General features: G+C 41.4%; 1 protein-coding gene across 6 annotated transcripts in view; it reads right to left on the bottom strand.

The window, feature by feature from the left end:
* LOC135485884 (EF-hand calcium-binding domain-containing protein 14-like) overlaps positions 1 to 24,960 on the bottom strand; it is a 41,054-nt gene that overhangs the window by 10,166 nt on the left and 5,928 nt on the right. Inside the window, exons 2-17 of one of the 6 annotated variants that reach the window (XM_064768227.1) lie at positions 24,750 to 24,901; positions 17,502 to 17,626; positions 16,666 to 16,764; positions 15,990 to 16,112; positions 15,295 to 15,387; positions 14,336 to 14,557; positions 13,742 to 13,864; positions 12,499 to 12,615; positions 11,020 to 11,142; positions 9,982 to 10,126; positions 8,799 to 8,873; positions 7,029 to 7,229; positions 6,558 to 6,620; positions 5,729 to 5,935; positions 5,104 to 5,187; positions 1,139 to 1,339 (exon numbers count right to left, since the gene is read on the bottom strand). In XM_064768227.1, coding sequence (XP_064624297.1) covers positions 1,139 to 1,339; positions 5,104 to 5,187; positions 5,729 to 5,935; positions 6,558 to 6,620; positions 7,029 to 7,229; positions 8,799 to 8,873; positions 9,982 to 10,126; positions 11,020 to 11,142; positions 12,499 to 12,615; positions 13,742 to 13,864; positions 14,336 to 14,557; positions 15,295 to 15,387; positions 15,990 to 16,112; positions 16,666 to 16,764; positions 17,502 to 17,626; positions 24,750 to 24,901 — 2,153 coding nt within the window. The remainder of the gene's footprint in view (positions 1 to 1,138; positions 1,340 to 5,103; positions 5,188 to 5,728; positions 5,936 to 6,557; positions 6,621 to 7,028; positions 7,230 to 8,798; positions 8,874 to 9,981; positions 10,127 to 11,019; positions 11,143 to 12,498; positions 12,616 to 13,741; positions 13,865 to 14,335; positions 14,558 to 15,294; positions 15,388 to 15,989; positions 16,113 to 16,665; positions 16,765 to 17,501; positions 17,627 to 24,749; positions 24,902 to 24,960) is intronic. The other 5 variants (XM_064768226.1, XM_064768228.1, XM_064768229.1 and 2 more) reach the window with 5 other exon arrangements.

The following is a 24,960-nucleotide window of genomic DNA, read 5'->3' as shown; positions in this document are numbered from 1 at the left end:
TCATCAAAAAAGTTAGATTTTTCGCATCAAATCAGAGTTATTAGTACTTTTCTGCTATGAAATAAGTCTTCAGACAATAAGCTATCATTTGAATAATGAAAAGTGCTGTTTGATGGGGAAAAATAGGGTTTTTTAAACCAAATAGCCGGGCACCGATCTTCCAAAATTAGCGATGGTTTCAAAACAGTCTCCCAGATATGGGGCAATCTCTTCATTATCATAATGGGATTTGGAGGCATGTTTACAGATTTTACAAGTTCGACACCTGTAATACCTAAAACTCGCATAGATCCCGATAGATCCCCTCTATTTGTCGAGTTAGCGCCCCTGTAAGATCATGCATTTTCGGACACTAGAACAAAATCTTCCTGCGGATATCGCGGTTTCGGTGATGATTTAAGGAGAAATTGACTGTTCTTAGAGTTGTATGGGACAGAAATGAGTTCATACTTCATGAATACATGAATATATTATGATATGGGCGGGCTTCTAAGTCAAAACAATAACAAACTCAACTGCATCTCTACTGTATATTGCGTAGTGCATTGCCTAGTGTATTTCGTAGTGTATTTTAGCGGAGACATTATTTCCGCACTTTGGCCGCGCCAAACGTCTTTTTTATTCGTGGAAGTTAATCTGCTCTGTAAATTTTATTTTACACAGGAAGAATCCATACAAGGTATTGCAATATTTCATGTCTATCGGTGTTTTTGTGTACAGGAGCGCACCAGACAGTGAGACGTGGAGATGTGTTCAGTGCTGATGCTGTCAGTAGACTGAATCTGATTGGCCATAGCGATCACTAATATGGGTCGGGATCACGTGATGTGACGTCACCGCGGTATCCTCCTTGCGTTTTGCTGGACTACCGCAATAAATGTGTTAATTTGGTGGAAGAAAATAACAGTTTCGAGAATTCCAGTGATATCAATATAGTCCCCAGACGGGATCTGGGGCCTATAATAAAGAGCGACACTCTGATTGGGCGCTTTTTTCCTACCGCTAACGCCACAGAAAGGCATGGATTTCATCAGGGGTTTGAAATATCGAGAGGTGGAGTATATTCAAAACCACTGATTATGTCAGGATGGAACAATTGATCATATCTTGCCGAATGAACATCAAGAGGATCTCTTACCATGAGCGATGTCATCTGTCACCGGAATGAACCCAAATGCCATTTTCAGGTTGCGTTGTGTGAACAAACCATCTCCATCGTCATCATAAGGAGTAAGGTAACTGGGACTTGGTATAGTTTTCCCTAATGCTTCATGCAGCTCGTCCAAACTCGCAAAGCCATCCCTGTTCTTATCCCAGTATGTGAACATTGCTTCCAAAGCTGCAAAAGAAAATACGGAAATGTATACAAACAAGAGGCCCAAGGGCCTGGCGCTCAGCTGAGTCAATATCATTAATATCTTCCCGGTGTTTAGTTCATTATGCATGAAAATGGCATGCTCCATGGTATTTGATATCCTTTTGCGTTCACTACGGTACCAATGTTTTTGGTTGACATAATTATGCCACTGTTCATTCCTCAATCCTGACCATAATTCGGGTGAAATCATCGTATGAAAATATTTACCGAAACATGAAGTTTATGCCATGAATGAGGATGCTCATTGTCATAGCCTCGTTTACAAGTACGAAGTATTTTCCCGCGAATATTCAAAACTGCTTGGCTCCTTGCCAGTTAAATAACATGTGACTATACACAAAATAGAAAACTTTGATGGAAATTGTAAATCATTTTTTTATCTATCAGGGGAAACAAGCTGATGATGATCAAATAAATCATTCATGAGAAATCGTTTTGTTGCTGAAGCTTGCATGACAAAGTTAATGCTAAACCTTTTCTTGTGCTCTACTGCGCCACCGTAGTTTTCTATTTAGACCAGCGATGACGTCATTTCTGGTGATTCCCTACGTTGTCCAATGAGCGCTTTTTAAAATGTGCCATTTGGTATTGTACAGTATGCAATGTATTTTTTCAGCGCTGCCAGTTGCCGAACAGAATGCCGTAGTTCCCTCAATTTCCAATCAATTTTTATGGGAGTGACATTATTGTATTGCTGAGAATGTCTACTTTTTACTCATGAAAGAATCGTAGAACTAAAACTTAATAGGCGAACAGAATCATGCCGATTCACTGCACATACTGTGGGAATTCTCCACTTCAAAATACATCGGCGATGTCATCGCGAACAGAGCATGCACTTCCGATATCGTTTTCACAGAAATGTGGCCAAATTTTCAAGAACTAATTTCTGAAAGTAGTCCCTAAAGACCTTATGACTAATATGAGGAAGGCTCAGGCCTTGATAGGGAGCTCTTCGTTAATAGGGCTGGTGAGCGAGAAGACTCGGGGGGGGGGGGGGGTATATAGTTAGGATGATGCCATCATGGCAGTTGACCGAAGAAGCAGTTGGCTAGCACACAATGTCAATGATTGATGGCGAGTAGTTGGTGGGTGGGATAGGGGGGATATAGTTAGGATGATGCCATCATGGCAGTTGACCCAATACACAATAGACGCTGACGCAGTATAGAAAATAAGTGGGGAGAATGTGGGAAACTAAACACAACAGGAGAAGGATAGGTATTTTTGCCCGGAGATAAGCATAATGATCCCAAGACCCAAGTGTAATTAAGATTTATATTCTAATTCAAAAAGACCAACGTCGCCTAGACATACAGTCATGCATAGACTGATGTAGCACAATGCATGAGACACCCTGTATAACGCAAATTTGAAAAAAATTCACCTCTATGCCTTATAACTTCAAGATTAACACCTGATCACTTGGTCAAACTTGGTCAGATGTATTCTACAATACAAGAGACATGCTATTCAGAAATGTATTGGTTTGTGTGAGAGTAACGTACTGCCAAGTCGACAGCCGCTGGAACAGGGGTATGCATGAAATGACGTCGCGTCATTTTTGGAGGCAGGTAGGCCTGGCCTCCGCACCGGCTTGTGAGACCTGAGGGTAGCGCGTGCGTTTGAGTTAAGTGCGCATGCGCTTTCTACGGAAAATTAAAATGGCCAGTGTTGTGGACGAGTGGTTTCAGGTTTCACGGTAGGATTTTGACATGGAAACGGGGAAATAGACATTGAGACCAATGTACTTTCAAGATTATTGCATTATTAATGGAACCAGACCGTTGACATATTGTCACACCCCATGATATTGACGAAATCGTCGTCGAAACGGGCAGCCCCGGACCGATCATGTTGGTGCGCTTGAAACTACGGAAAAGTTAGCAGACGGAAAATCTTTTGCGGAATTTTGCCAGTTCAAAGCACGATTTCTTCGCGGAAAGAGAAAAATGATCTCTGGCAGCGATGCAGATTGTTGTTTAATGCATTTCGATTCGCCCCAGGGTATCGTCACACTTTGATTCGGCCCTGTTTTGACGAAATCTTCAACCGAACAGCGGCTTCTCCGCGTAAACATCGCAGCGTCCCGCTGAATTGTTTGGAAAAAGAAAATCTCTCCCCAGGTAAATTGCTGTGCATTAGCGTATACGATTCGCGTGCAAAAATGTCACCTGGGTGCAGAGGTTTTCTGGTTCCGGTCAAGCGGGTCAAGTTTTTTTCGTTGACGGTATACACGCACACATTCGACCCTTAACCATAAAGCTCGCTTAAGAGCTCCCTACCACTGAAACAAACTGGTGATAATATCGCCTACCAGACTACTTTTTATGCAGAAAATTGGGTACTTGAGTGTCATTGAGCTCCAAGATTATTGCACATGACGTAAACAACATGCCGCCATTTTGTCTCCGCTTCGGTATTTCGTACGCCGCTTATAATGCACCTTCTCAATTAAAACCAACATAATAAGGCCTTACATCGTTGATTGAATAGGAACACCACACAAAACACAATAAAGTGGGGGTACAATCGATTACGAAGCTGAAGTGAACAGTGATTTATTCCTGGAGCTACTGCTTTTGTTGTGTAGCTGCCATGTTTTGAGAACTGGCAAATAGGAGACTTCATTGATGGCTGACGTCATCGGGCGGGAATTTGAATCGGCAGAAATAATTAAAAGGCAGGTAGCGCCCTCTCCTGTTAAAATTTTGAACTTTTTCTCAATAAAATAGATTTTAAAGAATTTTATCTTAATATTAGAGCATATTTCGACTCATTCTGCTGCTCCTAGGCCGATATAGGCCAGTTTCCTTCATGCACTCTCGCTCGCAGGAAGTAGGTCGAATGGCGACAAATTTTGTTTTGAAAGTAGAGTTTGACCAGAAGTATCCAGAAATGCAAAATTGAAGTCTCTAGGTCTTACGGTTACAAAATGTGCACCATGGGTTTAACGGACGGATGGATGGATGGATGGATGGACAGACGGACGCCACTGAACAACTTATTTGACAAGCTCGGCTGACTTAGTCAGCTGAGCTAAAAATTCAAGCCGAGCAACCAAGACATGCTAGCAACAAAGGGCACCAACTCTCGGAGGGGGGAGAGGGGGGGGTTACTCAACCAATCTGGGTGTGCACATCAGTGTCCTGGTTTTGGCGGGCAACTGGTGCAAATTCCTGTCCAAGTGGAATGCCTGCGCGCGTAGTCAAGGCCCCCAGTTAATCGAGGCTACCCCGCAGAAGCTAACGGAATTGCTAAACCAACCTTTTTAAAAACACTATACCAATCTGGGTGTGCACATCAGTGTCCTGGTTTTGGCAGGCAACTGGTGTAAATTCCTGTCCAAGTGGAATGCCTGCGCGCAGTCAAGGCCCCCATTTAATCTAGGCTACCACGCAGAAGACTATGGAATTGCTAAACCAACTGTTTAAAAAGCACTACACATGGGCAACCACGAGAAGCATAAAAAGCCCAGATTTTGAAGGAAAAACTGCCAAAATGAAAATCAAACACTGATACTAGGCAGATTATACTCAGTCATAACACTGGTAAATTCCCTAAAATCCACCCACTGATGGGTTTGGATTAAAGCTGTTCCCAGCTGGCACCTGCCTGCTGAAGCAGCTGACATCAACATCTGATTGATGTGCACACCTTTTCATTGGTCATGAGCCCCCTGGCCTCTGAACTTTACCCACGCTTATCCAATACTCCATACTTACTACTCTCTGAATCTATTCCACTAACTTCCATCTTTACCAGCGGTGGAGTCGTGGGTAGGACTGTAGGTGCAGCAGTTGTTGGCCCTGCAAGCAAAAGAGCCAACATCAAAAGGAAGAATCTTAATGAGACTTTGCAACATTCTTCCAAAATAATGATCAAGATTATGACGTCACAGCACGCTGTGTTCACGTTGGATCTTACAGGATGAAAAAGCTTTTTGCCATTTTGTCACATCAGTGGTGCTCGTTGGGTGGTAGGGATTTTGTGCGCTTTTAATGACTATTTGTGATCCAATTTGGAAAACAATATATACATGAGGAGTAACATGAGAGTAAGTAGCTCAGTATAGAACAGTTTTTGGATTTTTTGCAAGCATTGTCTGCCTGTTGAACTTTGAAGTCGCTCAAATTTCACCATTCCAGAGTCGAGCAGACAAAGTTTCAATACTTTTATAACCATTCTCTAAGACGTCATAGATATCATCTCACTGTGCACTGTGTACCTTTAGTATTGGTGCTGCCATCTGGATTTTTAGCTTTCAGGTTCCTCATTGGATGCCTAATAACATTCAGACGCTGACAGAGGTTGTTGTAAAGCATTTCTCCACAATGCTATGAAACCTACCTCGCGTTGCCGGAGCAATGGTTGTGTCTGGTGGGAATCCAAATGCCACAATCAATTCCTGCAAGCTGTACTGGTTGTCTCCATCTGTGTCCCAGGGCCTGAACAGATGCTTTCGTGGCATGTCGGACCCAAGGAACATCGGCAGATCATCATAGCGCACGAAGCTATCGCCATCGCGGTCCCAACGGTAGAAATTAGTTTTTAAATCTAAAGAATGAATGATACTTTATGACACTCCTGAATGAAACTCAAAAAAATAAACATCTCTGAAAAAACAAGCTTTTGCATCTGAGCTCTTTATTTGCTTTTCATAGGATTGCTTCGCTACCAGATCTATCATTCTTTTTGGTTCATTTTTGGTTGGCACACAATGTTTTCTCGAAAAATTGCAATTTGCAAGCTGACTAGCAGATATGCGAAGTTTTCTCGATGGCCTAGTGGTTAAGGCGTCCGTCTCGAGAACGGGACGGTTGAGGGTTCGAGACCCGCTGGTAACCTCTTGCCGATGCAGCCGGTTGGTTAGCCGCCAGCTAGTTAAATATAGGGTGCAAACTGCCTTCTTGCCAGGTGCCTGGCATTAGAGATAGGAGTTTGGAAGTAAAGAGTGTCTCATAAGCCAAAAGCTAGCTAGCCCTTTCATTAGGGGTGACACTATAACAAACAAACTCTACTTTTTTACAAAATAATTTATCCAGTTCCCGCCTTGAAATGCCCTTCCATGTCAACACAGGCTGCTACACAGATGTCATTACAGGGGGGGCAACACAGACGTTATCTTACGCTGAGAAAGGGCCATAACGTTGGGCGCTGCCAAGCAGTTGCTACTCACCCTCTTTCGTGTGAATTGAAGGGATGTGCAGAAACTCAGGCCCACTTGTTGTAGCATTTGCATCTGAAAATAAGATTAAAGGTAATGAAAGAAATCCCTTGTTTGTGAGCCGCCATGACGGAACAAGTCTCATGTCGCTCCGAGCTTGACAGGTTGAAACGGACTGGTTGTTCATTTCACTTTTGTCTGCCTTTTGTGGTTGATACAGTGGGCCCATTTCTTCTGATAAAAGAGACCAATTGTGTCGTTTCTTTAGTCAAGATCAGCATCATTGGCTGACAGAACAATGCAAAAACTTGACAATCCCTCCTCCATTGTAATGAATGGGGGCGAAGCCTGGGACCTTGTATTCGGAGTTTTAGAGTACAGTGGTACCTCCCTCAGCGGACACCTCTCTATTAAGGACACTAGGTTTGGTCCCAAATTGGTTGTCCCGGGGTGTCCGTAATAGAGAGGTTCTACTGTACTTACCAAGTGGTGAAGGGGTAGTATATGTTTCAAATCCCATCGCCGATGCCAATTCATATTCACTGTAGCCGCCATCGCCATTGTAATCATAATGCTTCATCCTCTCCTCCGGGGGCATGTGCACGCCCATCTGGGACCTCAACTCATTGTAACTCACTTTGCCATCATCATCTCCATCCCAGATGTAGTAATAACTCCGCAAGTCTGTTGAGTAGAAGAACAAGGTACGTTTAACCTCTTGAATCCGGGTGACCGACCAGTCGGTCATTTTGAAATAACGTTTTTTCCCAACGACCGACAGGTCGGTCTCAGTGATATGTTTATTCCCTTGAGCTGGGACGCTAGTTTATTGCTTATTTTAGCGTGTTTGATGTACAGTAGGGTCAGTTAGAGCATGCCTGGGTAGATGGCGCCTCAGTACCGGACTTTGGCGGTTGTATGCGGGCGCTATACATCGTCAGACCCAATTTCGCAACCACGTGACCACCCTGGGATCCCGGGAAGTTTGGGATTAAAGAGGTTAAAAGGCATTAATACCAAACTGGAGGTATATAAGCAGTGGGGTCAATTGCTAGAATCTTCACATTTTCAGATTGGAAGTTTTATCATATTTTAAAAATCTTAGGCAATGTTGAAAATTTTTGAGGGCCTTGATCAAAGCTGACCAGTAGCTTGTTTGTTGCTATGCATGTACAATGTATTATCCTACTTCTACAGGTGCTAATAATAGGCGTCGTTGCCTGAACTTTAAAGGGAAACTATAGGCAAGATAAAGTTACACAAAGTCGGTAAAAGGGGTCTCTCACATCTCCAAGTTTGTCGAAATAATTGAGGCTTGTACGAGGAATATATATTCAGTGCTGAATCTGACATGACCCAGGACCATTACTGTGTATATTAAGCCTGGTCTACACTAGCAAACATTCGCCAACAATTGTTGGCCAACATGAGCCAACATCATGTTGGCAAATGTTTGGGGACCCGTCTACACTATCAAACACAGGCAAACATTGCCAAACAAAAGTTTGGCTAAGTTTGGCTGTGTTTGGCATGAATTTGAGGGCAATTTGGAGGGAAAATCAGTCATTTCTCTCCATTTTTCTTTAAAACAATGGAGAACCACAGGAAGAAAGCATGCCTAGGTGCTTCAGCAGCAATTCTTTCAGTTGTGATTAACCGCCGTCGCCGCCGCAACTGACAAAAGCCATGCTTGTGGACCAGGGCATGGATCCTCCTTGGGGAAAGGCATGGGGCCTATCACTGCCTCCTTCAAGAGTTAAGGGCCTCAGACCCCAAAAACCTCAAGAATTCCTTGCGGATGGATGAAGCTTTTCGTATTCCAAAATTTAATGTTCAATTTCTTGAAATTGCCATTCTCTATCTTTCATTGTGGCTGCCATTTTGTCCCAGTAGCTCCATCACATGATCCAAATCTGTTCCCTGATTGGCTGCTGATTGGCCAACACCAACCAACATGTTTTTCAGAAGGTGCATGGCCTAACATTGGCCAACAAGTTTGCTGATGTTTTCACTTGTTTTTCAACCCGTCTACACTGGCAACAAGAGCAAACATGCCTCTGCAAACAAGGCCCAACACGATGTTGGCCAACAATTGTTGGCTCATGTTTGCTAGCATAGACCGGGCTTTAGTCATATTATGTAGATGGTAAATTAGCCCCCTGCTCCTGCCTATAGCCCCCCCCCCCCCTTACATTTCATACTGCCTCTGATCTTGACAATATAAAGTGCATGGTGCACTCGATTTCAGCTTACCTGCATTGCTGTCAATTCCAGTAAGATGGAGAGGCCTGTGAGGCATTTCACTGTCTTCCTTTTCAGCATTAGCTGCTAAAACAAAAGTGAAAATCATTTACAAATCATGGTAATAAAATGCTACAATTAATCTAATTTGGGAAAAATTAATTATCAGTTGAGGAAAAGTTGTCATTGGGTTTCATAATTCATTCACTTCATTGATAAATAGCACAGCCTGTCCCAGAGCCCACTGCATCAATTGTCAATTTCATCTCGTAAAAAAGATTGTTCAAATTTGATGATTGACACAGGTGGAGCTTCTGCTTGGATTTAGAAGTTCATCACACTTGGTACTTTGGGTTTGACGAGTTTCTAACATGATAATTTTTGAGTTTACTTTGTTTGCAATATATGTAAACATGTAAACATGTATAACAGTAGAACCTCTCCCTTGGCACTGACAAGTGCTGTCCTCAATAGAGAGGTGACTTGATTAGAGATGTCAAATTGAATGGAAACTACTTGTTTGGGACCAAAACTAGTGTCCTTAATAGAGAGGTTGTCCTTAATAGAGAGGTTCCGCTAACCAATATCAATTTGGTGCTTCAGCAGAGATCCGACTTTCGTTGCATTTTGCCCTATTTTTAAAGGTTTTAAAATTTGTTGTGAAGAGGACTCAGCAATTGCAATAAAAGCTAAGAATATCACAAAACGTAAAAACAGACCCATTTGTTGGAATGCTCCCCATCAGAATTTTCCAAGGTACCACCAGATTTTGCACATCACTGCTAAAAGGCTACCAATATCTTATTATTTCATGTCGGTGCACACTTGTGATGGATTTTCTTTTTAGGTCTGTGTACTTTCAGCTTTTATGCCTGTTCAACTATGTTTGTTGATTCACAATGATACTCAAATACAGGCCTTCTGTTGAAAGAGGAGTGATAACTCTTGCTGACCTTTACTTGGTCAAAATGAATTGCAGGTGAGTTAAATATTGCTCACCTCAATTCCAATATCTATGTACGAAATCGTTTTTGAAAAAAGTGATTTTGACTAAATTACTCCCCTAATGAGGCCCAAGGTGATCCAACACTTGCTCGCATGAGGTCCTTTCAGCAGAAGTCCCAACAATAGAAAGTGTGCAGCGAAAATCTCCAACGTGAAAGTGATTGGAACAACCACCAAATGATATACTCACCAGCCTTGTGCTCCAACTGGTATATCCTTTTGCTAAACTCTCTCTGGGTTGTAGACAAAGACAAAGACAGGTCTGCCTGGGCTTTGAGCTGTTGTTTCATTGAATCAACAGTAATGTTCAACCGCTCAATACCCATTTCGTATTCCTTGAAAAGAATAAGGATACTGATTAGCCAACATTGGAGAGCACAATTTTATTCTATTTTTTCTCCAATACATTTAACATTTGTTGCAATAAATCACCACTTTCAGCAGCTTGGTTAAACACGATAGTTCAGACCGAATTTGCCATGTCAGATGGGTTCCGCTCCGAGCACTGACTCCGAGCCTGTCGCGCAATGTCAAAAGGTCTCCTCCACAATGTTTTAGAACCCTTCCCTTACTGGCAATCAAGTTCCCCAACAGAGCCTGTTGCACAGCGTGAATGGCAGATAGCTCCTCTGCATTGATAGCCTTCCATTCCGAGTTCTTTGCTGGCTTCAAAACCTTTTTTGGAGGGGAGGCAATATTGAAAATATTTTTGGGTCAGAAACAGAAAACTAATACTGCATGGAAAGGGTTTCAAATAGGGAGTTGGGCTTGTTGTTATGTTACAAGGTATATTCACTGAAATAACATAATTATATAGAAAATGCATGATACTCTGCTAGTTACTATCCCCGTTTGACAAGTAACACACACAATCTGTATTTAACCTCTTGAATCCCAAAACTTGAAAATCCTGGGATCCCAGGGTGGTCACGTGGTTGCGAAACCGGGTCTGACTTTCACGATGTATAGCGCCCGCATACAACCGCCAAAGTCCGGTACCGAGGCGCCATCTACCCAGGCATGCTCTAACTGACCCTACTGTACATCAAACACGTTAAAACAAGCAATAAACTAGAGTCCCAGCTCAAGGGAACAGAAATATCACTGAGACCGACCTGTCGGTCGTTGGGAAAAAACATTATTTGAAAATAACCGACTGGTCGGTCACCGGGATTCAAGAGGTTAAAGTAATCGACAGCTGCATAATGTATATAACAAAGTAACAAACCTTATCTTGCTCTTTGTCCTGCTTCATGTAGGCAGCAATAGCTGTTGAGATCAGATCGCGTACCGTACCCTCGGACACACCACCACTGGAATCTGTCACTGCAGGCCCCTTATCTGTCTTGCTCTGAAAAAAGAGTCCACTAGATGGTCAATGATTGTGGTGCACTCACATTGGACACCACAGCAAAACCTCTCCCTCAACCGCAAGCACACCAGTGACTCCTGGTATCTCCCTTGTGGCAACAAATGAGAGACATAACTTAATTCAGTCAAATACAATGTAATTGTTACAGTTCTATGATATAGTACTTGTGACTGTTCCACGGGGCTGACACGCACTTTGTGCAGTTGGTGACACTGTGGGAGGGTGGGAATTAGCCCCTTCTGTGGATATTTAGGGCTGTCGGAGTGGCACAGTGGTAACATCAGCACCTGTCACCTCTGAGATCCCGGGTTCAATTCCTGGTCGGTCCCGGTACACTCATGTGATAGAGAGGGTGACTCTTTTTGACAGCGTAGGTTACCTCCAGGTTCTCCGGTTTCCTCCTACTTACATTACAATCCTCCAATAATGTTTATATAGAGCTAATAATGTCCTTGCTGACGCTCAGCTCTCAACTCAATATTGAAATGTTTAGATATTTGGCTGGCAGTTCACTGGAATGCAGTCAGTCAATGGGCCGATACTGAGGCCTCTCACTGGGCTGTGCTAGTAGTTGTCATGGGGAGAATGACATTGACACTGGACTGCCCCAAAAGTAATAATAACGTCTCATTGCTGCGATGATACAGAAACAACTTCTTCCCAGGGCAGAAGCAATGAATTAGCCCTGGTTTCTGTTTAGAAGTTAATGTCCACGTCCTTTTTGCTCTCGCGAAAAAACAAGGTGTCAGCTTTAAATAACGCCAGCTTTTTAATGTACAGTCCAAGTCACAATTGACATACCCTCTCCTTTGCACAACTTACACTCTAGTGCAGTTTATAAGTCCCGTGTACATTTAGTGATATGTCAATTGTGACTGGGACCGTAGATCATCATTTTTATCGGTCAATATAAACTTTAATCATGAATATTGGTGTACCAGAATTTAAGCTAACATAGAAGGTATGCAGTAATACATTACATGTATGTATTGGTCCAGTTTTAATGTACTGTTTTTACTGACAACAGCCTACTATTTCTCAATGGTCTTTGAAAAACAATTGTCATTATTTCATTAATATTATGAATGCCTTGTCGTTGGTGATTGCAAAGTACTTATTTTTAGAAACAATGTACTTGGACTTGGAAGTTTCAGTTGAAAATTACCACGTTGCTAAACTGCTGCGATTTCTGCATGATGATGAAATAAAAGAAAATAAGTGTTGCACTGTCTGTTGCTAAAAGGGACTTTGTTTGCACGGGAAGATCAGGGAGTTGTTTTTCATGATATTTTCATTGATCATGAAGCGCCTCCTTAACATTTCTATGATAATCACCTCATTCAATTCCTTCAACTGCTGCTGAAGAAGCAACAAAGTTGATTTCGTATTCATAATGTTTGAAGAGGTTTGGTTGTTGTCGTTGCTCATCGGACTTTCAGTTAAAGCAGACTGCTGGAAACAATGAAGCAATGAAGCAATAAGCAAAGTACAGAAATAACGCGTCCATGTGAGATTTTGAAGGGACAATAAAGGCAGCAGCTAGGCAGGCAAGATAAAGTTACACAAAGTCGCCAATAGGGGTCTCTCACATCTCACAGTAGGTCGAAATGATTCACGCATGTGAGAGGAATAGGTATATTTAGTGCTGAATCTGACATGACCCACGGCCCTAACTGTGTATATTAGCCACCTGAAGATGGCCAAATTAGCCCCTCTGCTCCTGCCTATAGTCCCCCTTCAAAGGCCTACACCGTTCATTCAAAATTTTAAACATGATATTGAATTTGATATTTTTCAATGATGAAAATACACACTGAAAAGACAATGTTTATTTCTATTTACTTGTGTCACAGACAGAAACAATGTACATGAACAGCGTAGGGCTATATGATTAAGAATGCAACTTAATAAAGCAATGTAATCAAATAGAGATTAATTCAATTGAACATTTAATTTAATCTTGCTGCCATGAACTAACAAAACTATTTTCTCCATCAACACCCAACATGATATGATGCCAATTGTGACTCACTCAATATGACTTTTCAGAACATGGCCCGGATATGACGATGGTATGGTTTGTCTATAGTCTCGCATGTACGGATATAACAAATAAAGCATATCTTCTTCAAAGAAAAAACCACGTTGCACTCAACTGCCTATAATCATGCTGCGAATAAAAGTAACAAACCGCCAATGAAAAAGCCGCATTATTCAGCGTACAAGGTCAGATGCGTGACCAGTTCGTGGATAGCCGAGTCACTGATTATGCTAATTTCAAGGCCAACCTCGTGTCCACCTGATAACGCACAATTTGGATTTGAGTGTAACGCCGCGTTTTCTTTGAAGGAGATATGGTCAGGTCATATTTGGTACACGCGAGACTGTACTCAAACCGTACCACCGTCATATCTGGGCCAAGCTCTGATGAGTTGTATTACATTTCACCCAACTGCTGGGAAATGACTTTAGGCTCAACTCCCAAACACCATACGACACTCAAGACACTGTTCGAAAATCTCACAAGTTTCGTTAGTTCTGATTATGTATCAGGTATTTTATTCTCCATGTATTTTACCTTTGATTGACTAAATTTGCCTTCCAACGCATGTATCCTATTAGATATGTTACCCAGTTCAAGCACAATGTGGTCCACTAAAGTATTCGTCCCAACATCTCCAGAAGCAGTTAAATTGGATTTCTGTAATAGGAAAAACTAGGTGATTCGGCCTGTTTTGTGGAGATATTTTCACTGGCTTAGGCCAACCAAACAGATTTTGGGATCACCCAGACGTAAAGGGGAGACTATTCGCAGGAACTAAATGGGAAAGATGAAGTTACACAACCTCACAGTAGGTGTCTCTGCTTAGCAATAGTACATCAGCATTATTTATTCTTGAACACAGAATTCAACAGTGACATCAAGATATCGATCAACTAAAAAAAAATATAACGCTGCCTACTTAAAAAAGTTTACTAAAGAATAGTACATGTACATTCAGAGGTCTGCTAACTAAATATTAAAGATTTTAATTGAGGCAGACTCAACATCAAAGGCAAGAGTAAAAATTACAAAAAGCTACCATATCAGGCCATCAACAGAAAGTTACAAATAAAACTGAACAGATTAATATTTAATGCATGGATTTGCTAACCTTGCTTTCTTACTTACCACTTTTTCTGCAACCTGTAGAGCTATTTCATCTAAATCCAGCTGGACATTAGGCGGCATGGTTGGAGTATTTTTATCAGTTGAATCTCCTCTTGAATTCACTTTCTTTTCAAGAGTAGCAGTTCTGTTGCTTAAGCTCATTGTTGTTAATTGCACTAGTTGTAAAGCTGATTCAACTGAAGACATCTTTTCCTTGAAAGCATTTGCTAAGGTGGACAGCCGCTGCAAGATTATTAGTTGTATAAAAACATGAGAAAAAAAGCCTAGGCCCAAATGATATTTCTGCCAATTCTAGCAACCCTTATTTGTTTTACTGATGGTCAGAGAGCATTTCAATCCTTTGAAGACCACCCCATCCCGTGGTGAGAGAGAGAGAGTTTACCGCCGTCATGCACCTCCCCATGTATCTGGTTCCGATTTGTACTTTATACACAAATTGAGGGGATTCCCCGGTATCTGGGGAATACCTTTTCTATGCATGGCGCAAGTGTGAAGCAAAGAGGTTGACTGCGATTTTGGTTTGAAATTTGGTAAAATGTTTCATGTTTTTTCCGTGTTATGTCGAAAATGGCATTGTTCATTACTGCAGAGGAGGCTCTTGACGAGATATTTGCGGACAATGATTCGGATGATGGCAAGGATTTGGGAAGTGATTCGATGGCAGGATTCAGAAAGTAGTGACAAAATGCTACAAAAAGTTCAACACATGTCTTAGGTTTGCATGACTCCTTGTGCCTCAAAATTGAATTTGAAATGCTGTGATCATTCTTTTTAAATCTTCCGAAAAAAACCTCTGTCCCTAGTGTGCACGGAAAGTAAAAAGGGTTAAAAGTCATGGCACCATCATTATAAAATATCTTCTGGGGTGACATTCCAATGTTCGGCCATTCCAAACTGAATTCTAGAATTAATTTGCCAGGGCCAATCAGCACAAAAAAAATTCAGTTTGTTTGACTCACCGTGCTGATTTCAGTTATATCTGCATTATCAGATGAAGGTGAAGAACTTGATGAGAAATTTGCAGTCTTGGAGCGTAAAGCGGTCATCTGGACCTGAAATAGTAACAATGAGCATTAAATGATTATCGTGAAGCTAAATAACTGAATCATTTGATAGAGATTTAGAGTGCAGCATGTGATGGGGTCAAAAGACATGATTTCCCTTGCCTGCATTTCAGGATAGTGATGCTGATGCAAATAAATTTTATAAACTTGTGTAACCAGGTGTACTGCACTGCCTTGCGGGCATTTGTGACCCGTCACAGCAAAACCAGGCGCATGTCGCTCTGACCTTGGCAGGTAGAGACGGACTGTTTGTTCATTTCTCTATTGTCTGCCTTTTGTGAAATATGAGCACATCAATTTCTTCCATCATCTCCTGGTGTCATTCAGGCTCATCTTCTGTGCGACATGCGCCTGGTTTTGCTGTGACGGGTCACATTTTATTTCTGCTGATTCTGCAAATAACCTCTATTTGTAGTAATAGAAATTGCAAACGAATACTTTTTGATGGGAAAGGCTCAAAGAAATTTTGTAATCAGCGAAAATAAAAATCAGGAAAATTTGGCCATCAAAAGCAGTGGCAGTAGCAGCAGCAGATCTGATGTTTACCTCACTTTCATTAATAATGCTCTAACATAGGTTTATAATCTTACCGCCATTTTGTCTATAGCTTGCTTCATATCATCATGGTCCTTATCATACTTGTCTTTAAATGAGTTGAATGTCTTGACTTGGTCCTGTAACGTGCTGACCGAGCTGCCCATGGTGGCAAGATTCTGAAAAAGACATTATGTTCTTTAAAAACCTCTTTTAAAACAATACACGAAGAATACATGCCCGTTTCATGCATTTCTGATACATGGAGACTTGAACAAAGAAGTTGGACTGAAATCTAAACAGAAATTACACATTCAGCAATAGATCAGAAAATATAAATTCATATCAAAGTCAAGACATTTTACTGAATACAAGCTCCAACATCTTTTGAATCATATCAATGTAATTCTCAAGTCATTTACACTTACTGTAAGAAAATATGAGATTGTGGCTTTGTGCTAAAATAAAAGCATAGCTCAAGGTTTTGACGACTGAGAACATAGATCTCCAGAAATACAAGGCCAATTCATGGTCAACTATGTAAAATAAAATGTTTTCAGCTAAGGAGTTTTTATACTTCCAATTCAATTTTTTCCCCAAAAGGGTTTTGTTTGATTCTGCTGGGTCCTGTGGTGTGGCCCTGGTCAGTGGTGTTGAATGTTCCCCAGAGTGATAGTCCTTGACAGAGTCTCAAGACTTGCCCAGCTGTTAAATACCACATGCTTTGCTTACCTGCTTAATCTGCTGAACTTGATCAGGTAAGTTTGTAATTTTTGAGGCCTCTGACACACTCTTCGAGAGTTTTCCAACATCTTCATTTAATGTTTTCACCTAAAAAAAAAACATTACATGTAAACTCCTTTTAAAATCATGAATGGCATTGAGAATTTTATGATGAGAATAGATTTAACTACTATTGATCTGTTTGATAACTTGCTGGGAATCTAATGTCAATGGTGTGGTATTCCTCTATATCAGTTCTGGACACGTCTTAATTCAGAACCGATTCCGAATTTTGACACAGAGGCAGTGAAAGACCATGAGAAATTCCGAATTTGGAATCCTTCACACGAGAAAACACGAACTGCTGCATGAAAGCAATGGATCAGGTGACAGATACTGGCATGGCAGTGAGTAAGTGAATACCAACTTCAAAATGGGAAGCTTTTCAATCCCTGGCATAATTTTTGTTTTGTAGTGCATTTTACTTTTGCCTGTAAAGCAAGTATAGGAGACCGAATTCTGATGCTTGTTAGGGAGTCTTTCATTTGGACTGGAAGTGGAAGTCTGAATCTGAAACACATCCAAATTAACACTCTTCTCGAACTGCTATCGTTCACCGTCTTCTTGTAAAAGGCGGACAAGTTTAGGTGCTGGTACCAACGAAATGAGAGTCTTGACCGCCTGTCATTGTGATGACCTTTTGTTTATTACAGGCATGAGAGGTTTATTTAGGTTCAGAGGCAAAGATCAACAAGAATGATAATGATAAATTTTGAATAACACGAGACGAGGATTTAATTGAGGTGAAGTGACCTGCCCAGTGACATATTGAATGCGAGATGTACCTGTTTTCCTAAGTCATCTTCCTTGGTTTGAATTTCTTTGAGTCCAGCGAGTTTTGTGTTGATATCTTTGATTGAAGAGTGAACATTCTGAAGGGCCTCCGGTGTCTCCTGGTTCCCCGTCTCAACTGGAAGGAAATGGAAGACAATATGACATTCAGTGGCTTTGCCCCAAGTTCCTTGTACAGAGTTGAAAGGAGTTTTATCACAGTGAAACCTCTCTTAGCAGGGACCTCTCTTCGGAGGACACCCTCTCCTGTCTCCATTTAGGGACACCAAATTTTGGTCCCAAATTTTTTTTGGGTGAAATGTGACCGTTGTAATCAGGATACCTCCCTATAAGGACAGCATTTGTCAGCCCCGAGGGTGACCTTTAATAACTCTTTTGCTGCCCCAGGGTTTCGGCAGTCCTGGTCTGCACCCAGTATAGATCATGCCACCTGGATCTCAACCAGAAGTATTAAGGTAGCAGGAAGGGTTGGGCGTTTGTGGTTTCTGAGTCTGATCGGTTGGTGTCTGTTGACTGTGCTTTAAGAGAGACTAGGCATGGCGCCAGTCTCTCTTAAAGCACAGTCAACAGGCATTTGGTCTCAGTATTTGGGTAAGTACAGAATCAAGGCAGCTCAGAGAGCAATGATTGAACGATGCTGTGGACAAGTCCAAGGATACTGCATCAGTCACGACCAACTTCTCATCAGAAAGCGTCACCACCAGCATATTCAATGTTCAGTTCCAACCTGTACCAGTCCAATGCACGCCTGTCATGGTCAGCAGTGGTCAGCTTAGCGCGATATGGAACATTCTTCCGAAACTCAAGCAAGGGAGGTCTGCTCATAAGCATATCTCGCGCACTGCTCCTTCTGGTCAAACATCGTAGTGAAATCGTAATGGAAAACGTCTGGCTTTGCGCCAGACGTTGAGACTAATAAAATTATCATTGCAGAGACTCCGGTGACGTACACATATATTTTTGACGATCAAAAATGCCCTCAAAAGACGACATGCAATGATTATTTTATTGATATTTCCTACTATATACCTTCCAATTATCACTTTATACAAATAGATCGGCGTTAGGTCGCATGCTTTTCTTTCCTGGTGACACTATAAAGCAAAATAGTTGCAACCCCGTAAATGCGCTATAAGTCCAATAATAAGTGACGGTGACCCGTTATAAATGTTTCGCCAGCTTCGCTTTTTTGCCGCTACGCGGCGCTTTGGGCCCTTGCGTCTAGGCTTAGCATTACCCATTCTGATATTAGATGGGCTACTGGGGAGTAGATCTGGGGTACCTTGGAACGAGGTGAGCTAAAAAGTTCCTTGAGATTTTCATTTTGTGAATCAACCTTTATTTATTTGAGATTTTCATTTTGTGAATCAACCTTTATTTATTGGCGAAATCAATGAGAAAAAAAACGCCAACAATAATTTCGCAGTTTACAGTTACACTACAGTTAACAGTATGTAACATGTAAAATGTGTTATGTATTAAAGGACATTGATTCAGACTGCACTGCCTGACTACATAATGTATAGATTGTCATGTCAAGCATTCTGTTGCTAGGGAAACCAACAAACATTAAGGTGTGATCAAATGCATTCTCTAGAGGAAGCATGGTTTAAATATCAACAGGGCCAGTCACAGGTGGCAATTTACAGAGCAAAGAGATTTTATCAATGAATGTCACAGTTATTTCATTTTCCCAGTTTTGGTGCCAAACTGAACCCAACAAGTGGTGATCAGAAGACCATTACAGCTCCCCCCTCTCCAATTTGCCTAATTCTAACTCATGGCCACACCAGCTTGAACAACCACAAAAAAATGATATTGATATTGAGAATGCATGGAATGTCAACTTCAGATTTATAACGTTCCAGCATCAACATCAAAAAACTAAATTTACCAGAAATTATATATACCCAGTTGACATTCATCAATCTTTGTTTGATAATAAACCGTGAAGTAAGTAGGATGATAATTGTTGACTGATTTTAAAGCTGCAAACAGTTTGATAAATTAGTTAGATAGAGTTCACACAATGTCAATGATGCTGAAGTAATTGTTTTGATTGTCAGATTTTACATTACAAAATGTGACCTGTCACAGCAAATTCAAAGTGGCATGTTGGACAAAAGATGAGCCTGTAAATGAAATGTCCTGGGGACTGTGCTCACCTGGGAATGATTTACTGGTAGATGAAATCAAATGAGACATGGAGGTTAAATTGACTTAAAATGTGGCACTATCATCATCAATGACACTTTTAGACCTCTAAGAACTTAATCTAGGTCAAAATGAGGTCATAATTCACCTGAATAGGGTCAACTTGTACAGATGCCCAATAGGTGTAATATAAAATTTGAAGAGTCTCTGACAAATAGTACATAGTGAAACGTACCACCTTCAGTGAAATTTTAGAGTTTGACCTTTCTGAACTTGGAAACTAGGTCAAGGTCAAAATGTTAGGAGCACTATGTTAATCATGATCATGTCAAACAATGATGCACATTTGAAGATCACAGAGTGAAGACCGTGCCTTGATATAAAGCCTGCACCACACGGTGAAAATTTGCGTGATGCAAGTGACACGCGTGCATGTTGCGACAGGCAAATTCTCACTGTGTGGGGTCGTTTTTTGCTGCGTATCTTCCCTCGCGAGTCGAGACGCAGCCGATCTAGCATGTTTGATATTTTCTCGACACGCGAGGAAGTTAATCACCGTGTGGGGGCTACCTGCAGCAATGTTGCGCGAGTTCGACGAATCACAACAAGCAGATCGGTCACATGATTTATAGGTCAGTCACATGATACCAAAATGGCAGCGCCCGGGAACTGTCAAATCCTATGAGAAGTATTATGGACCAAGAAGACCAAATTGCCCTTATTCTCCTGCTGTTACTCCGTCGGAGGCGGCGCCGCGTGGACCGTAGTCTTTGGACAAGGCCATGGATTCAGAAAAGAGAGGATAAGGGGGCCTATGCAAATCTAATTGCTGAATTGCGGGAGGAGGACCCCATGAAGTATCGCCAGTTCCACAGAGCTGCCATTTTGGTATCATGTGACTGACCTATAAATCATGTGACCGATCTGCTTGTTGTGATTCGTCGAACTCGCGCAACATTGCTGCAGGTAGCCCCCACACGGTGATTAACTTCCTCGCGTGTCGAGAAAATATCAAACATGCTAGATCGGCTGCGTCTCGACTCGCGAGGGAAGATACGCAGCAAAAAACGACCCCACACAGTGAGAATTTGCCTGTCGCAACATGCACGCGTGTCACTTGCATCACGCAAATTTTCACCGTGTGGTGCAGGCTTAAGACCGACATTGAGTTTTAAGACCAGACCTACTTAATACATCTGAAAAGTACATGTAGGTCAAGGTGACCACAGTGAGTTTTTGGTTGATGTACAGATGCCCAATAGGTGTCTACATATCAAAAATGAAGAGGACGAAACATACCACCTTTGCTGAAATTTTTGAGTTTGACCTCTGTGACCTTCAAAAGTAGGTCAAACAAACACCTGTATATTATGTTATGTGGCCTCATCAGAAATATTGACAGTAAAAATTTCATGGTTCTACATAGCTATATCAAGCATTCATGAGATATTGACAAAAAAAGCTTTCAAAGATGGCCGCCTGGAGCCCAGAAAGTAGGTCAAATGGTGATAATTTTTTGTGTGTTAAAAGTCATGTTGTCATAAGACATACTACAATGTACACACACCAAGTTTCAACTTCCTAGACTCAACAGTAAGCAAAGGTGCCGCCATTGTCGGGCGACGGACGACCAACAGACGACGGACAAGGCATGATGACATAAGCTTCCCCAGGTGAGCTAAAAATGACACCAGGAGATAATGGAAGAAATTGATGTTTTCAGATTTCACAAAAGGCAGACAACAGTGAAACGAACAACCAGTCCCAGGTCCGTCTCAAATTTGAAACCTTAAGAGCAACTTGGCATCTCCGCAACAATTTTTTTGAAGGCCAGCCGCTGTAGCCATATTTTGACACAATTGGTCTCATTCACTTCAGTTTGACTGTCATTGGCAGCAAAATCTGACTGACTGGGTGCTCTAACAGCTAAACTATTTACAACACTATGAATCTGTGTGGATGCTGACTTTTTTGACCGTGTGCTTAAAGGGAACCGGAACCGCCGAGCGATTTATTCAACTTTTCGACTTTCACCGCCCGAGAAAGTCAAACTTCCAACTTCCTATTCGAGTTCAGATTTGTAGCTCCGCCCCCAGTGCCCGAGCATGCGCAGTTCAATTTGTTATTATTGAGAATCATGTGAGAATCACGTGAGTCATGCGATCTTTCATTCATGAGTTTTCGTAGTAAATTCCATAGTAGTGATGTCACTCAATGATTGACAGCTAGGCGCCATGTTTCATTCATGCCTCGTTCTGATCACCAGATACGCGGGAAATGAAAACGAGGTCATACGAACTGGCTTGGCGGTTTCAGTTCCCTTTAACTTTCAATGATTCTGTCTGAGTGCTGCGCCTGCACAAAAAGCATAGTGGAGAACCCTGGTGACTGGTTTTGCTGTGACGGATCACAACTGCAGCAAGACATGGATGTCAATGTCTATTTCAAAACACTGTTCTGCCATGGTAATGTACTATATTTGAGACAGTTACTATGTGTTATGACTGTGCTTGTGACACACTTTATGATGAAGGAAGTGACTGATCAAAACTACTTAGGGCATTGTACAATGTATAACTAGGTTTTGAAATTACTTGGGTCAAAGTCCCTCATTTTTATTGTTTTCTTACAGAAATTAAGGTCAATTGGACAATCATTAAAATTCAATGTTGAAACAGTATTACAATGTCAATATACCAGGTACAATGCTTTCTTTTTCACATCCATCACATGTAAAGTAAATGTACTGTTCATGATGTATGTTATCTTGGGCAAACTTTCCATTCACAACCCATGACATGGGTCATGATGTTTGAAATGTGACTGCGAGTGAGATGAGACAAGGATGCTATACAATACATGTTGCCAAAAACATGTCTTTTTAATGATGTATTGATGCAGATGCATATATGTACATGTACTTGTTATGATATGTAGCGTGTCGGTACTTTTATTACATTTTAAAAGGCCCAAGTTTGACTTCTACTTTTTCATAATAAACAAAGGTTCTCTTTTTTATTCTGATCTGAAACACCATGCACAAGGTTTCAGACATGATAGAGGACAATGTATCCCAAACCAAATTGTTTGATTTCTTGGACTACAACTTACAATACAAGTGCAATGTATTTGGACGATTTAAAATATCTGTGAAAAATTTGTCCCAAAACATTTCACACCCACACAACCTGTCCCCAATAAATTGGCCTTGGACAATTTCATCCCCATGGAAATTTGCATCCAGAGTCCGGGACTGAAAAATTCTTATCACGTACATGTAGTTAAATGTGTACACCAACTTGCGAAATCCAAGCCACTGACACGGCTGCACCCTGGGAATTTTTTTCTGCATTGACTCACATGGACTTATGGAATCTACATATTAAATTCTAGGCAACAATCCCTGTGCAGCATTTTGTCTAACAATTATAGTGTAATCTGTCATGATGTTGGGTGTCACAACAATATCACAGTAACTTGGTAATGGTATGGTACATTTGTTGGATTCCAGGAAGACTAGAGATGTAAAATTCCATAAGAGCGAGTACAGAGTTTACAGTAGTAGGGACCCGAGGATGCAGTAATGTGTACTATAAATGCAACCTAGCTGGAACTTGATTTATAATTTATGCATTATTTGTTGTATCTGAAATTCATATTGAGTATGTACAGTAGAACCTCTCTATTAAGGACACCCTTGTGACTGACAAGTGCTGTCCTTAATAGAGAGGTGTTCTGATTAATGAAATTCATATTGAGTATGTACAGGAGAACTTCTCTATTAAGGACAGCCTTGGGACTGACAAGTGCTGTCCTTAATAGAGAGGTGTCCTGATTAGAGAGGTCAAATTGAATGATTACCATAATTTGGGACCAAAGTTAGTGTCCGTAATAGAGAGGTTGTCCTCAGTAGAGAGGTGTCCGCTAAAGGGTGGCTCCACTGCATTTACAAATTTGAAATTTTCAAATTCAATTTAGAGATTTCAATTTTTACGAAGGGCGCAAGCCTTAAGCTTGGAGACAAATATTCATCAGACACTAGCTTAAACCCGTACTCTGCACGGTGGTTGAGGGAGTTTATAATAAAATAAAGTGTCAGTTTCATTTGTGGTGAAGTTGTTAGGAGCGTTTTTCGCGTACCAGTATCTTGCCGGGAATGTGATGGTGTGCGGAAAATGTCATAGATTGATCTACAGTATTTCTTTGAAGACAACGTTCCGTGTTATGGTTTTGTCCTATCGTAGTCCTTGGTTGCTGTTGTTGTCGACTTTGACGTGTACGTTGTTGAATGTCCTAGCACCGGAGAAGGCCACATAGAGTTGGCCATGTGAGAAGACTGGGGCGGGCAGGTATATGCCTAGTCTATTGAATGTTTTTCATTGGGCCTTGCTGAATGTAATTGAGTAGGCAACGCGCACTGGGAACTGTATTCGTTGTAGGGTGAACGGCAAGTTGGCGTCGGACGGCGCAAGTCTAATCCTGGGTATGAGTGCCCTAACTGCTGAAAACAGCTCTGAGGCTGCCTGGCAGGTCAAGTAACTTACATATTTTCCTCATAGATAGCAGCACTTGCTGATGATGGAGGTGGCCCATTCATAGGGCAAAAATCACGAAAAACAGCATATTCCGATGAAAATTTGGTTTCGAAATATAGCGGATCGTCTTCGGGACGTCCAAATACCCCTAAATAACCCTCAACATGGCCAATTCATTCAGTGGTTTCAGAGGAGATAGAGCAAATTACTCTCCAGACGTCTCCAGTAATAATATATGTGACCCGCCATGACAAAACAGGTCGCATGTCGCTCTGAGCTTGACAGGTTGAGACAGACTGGTTGTTCATTTCACCATTGTCTGCCTTTTGTAAAATCGGAGCATATCAATTTCTTCTATTAGTATTATGTCCTGGTGTCATTTTAGGCTCATCTTCTGTGCGACATGCGACTCATTTTGTCGTGGTGGGTCACATATAGATGTCAAAGGGGACAATTTGTTCTCAAACCGTGCACAAGAGATTTATAAAAGATCATTCAAGTCAAATGACAAGTGACACAACAAACAAAGCGTTGCAGACGCAGTCAACCTACCTGAAATAAGTTTTACCCTGAGATCATCAAGTTCTTTTCTTAATCCGACTTGGAGCCAGATTAACCCTCCGCACGCCATGAGGCATAGTGTGATCATGGAGAATGCACACACAGAAATACAAGTCCCACAGATGTGACATCGCTTTTGTGTTCTAGAAACCACAAATACACGGATCAATGTAGACTATCATTTTAAAAAAACATAAAGATA

This window comes from Lineus longissimus, chromosome 4, assembly GCF_910592395.1.
Source record: "Lineus longissimus chromosome 4, tnLinLong1.2, whole genome shotgun sequence".
Classification (NCBI taxonomy): Eukaryota; Metazoa; Nemertea; class Pilidiophora; order Heteronemertea; family Lineidae; genus Lineus; species Lineus longissimus.
This window is presented reverse-complemented; position numbering and strand designations above follow the sequence as displayed.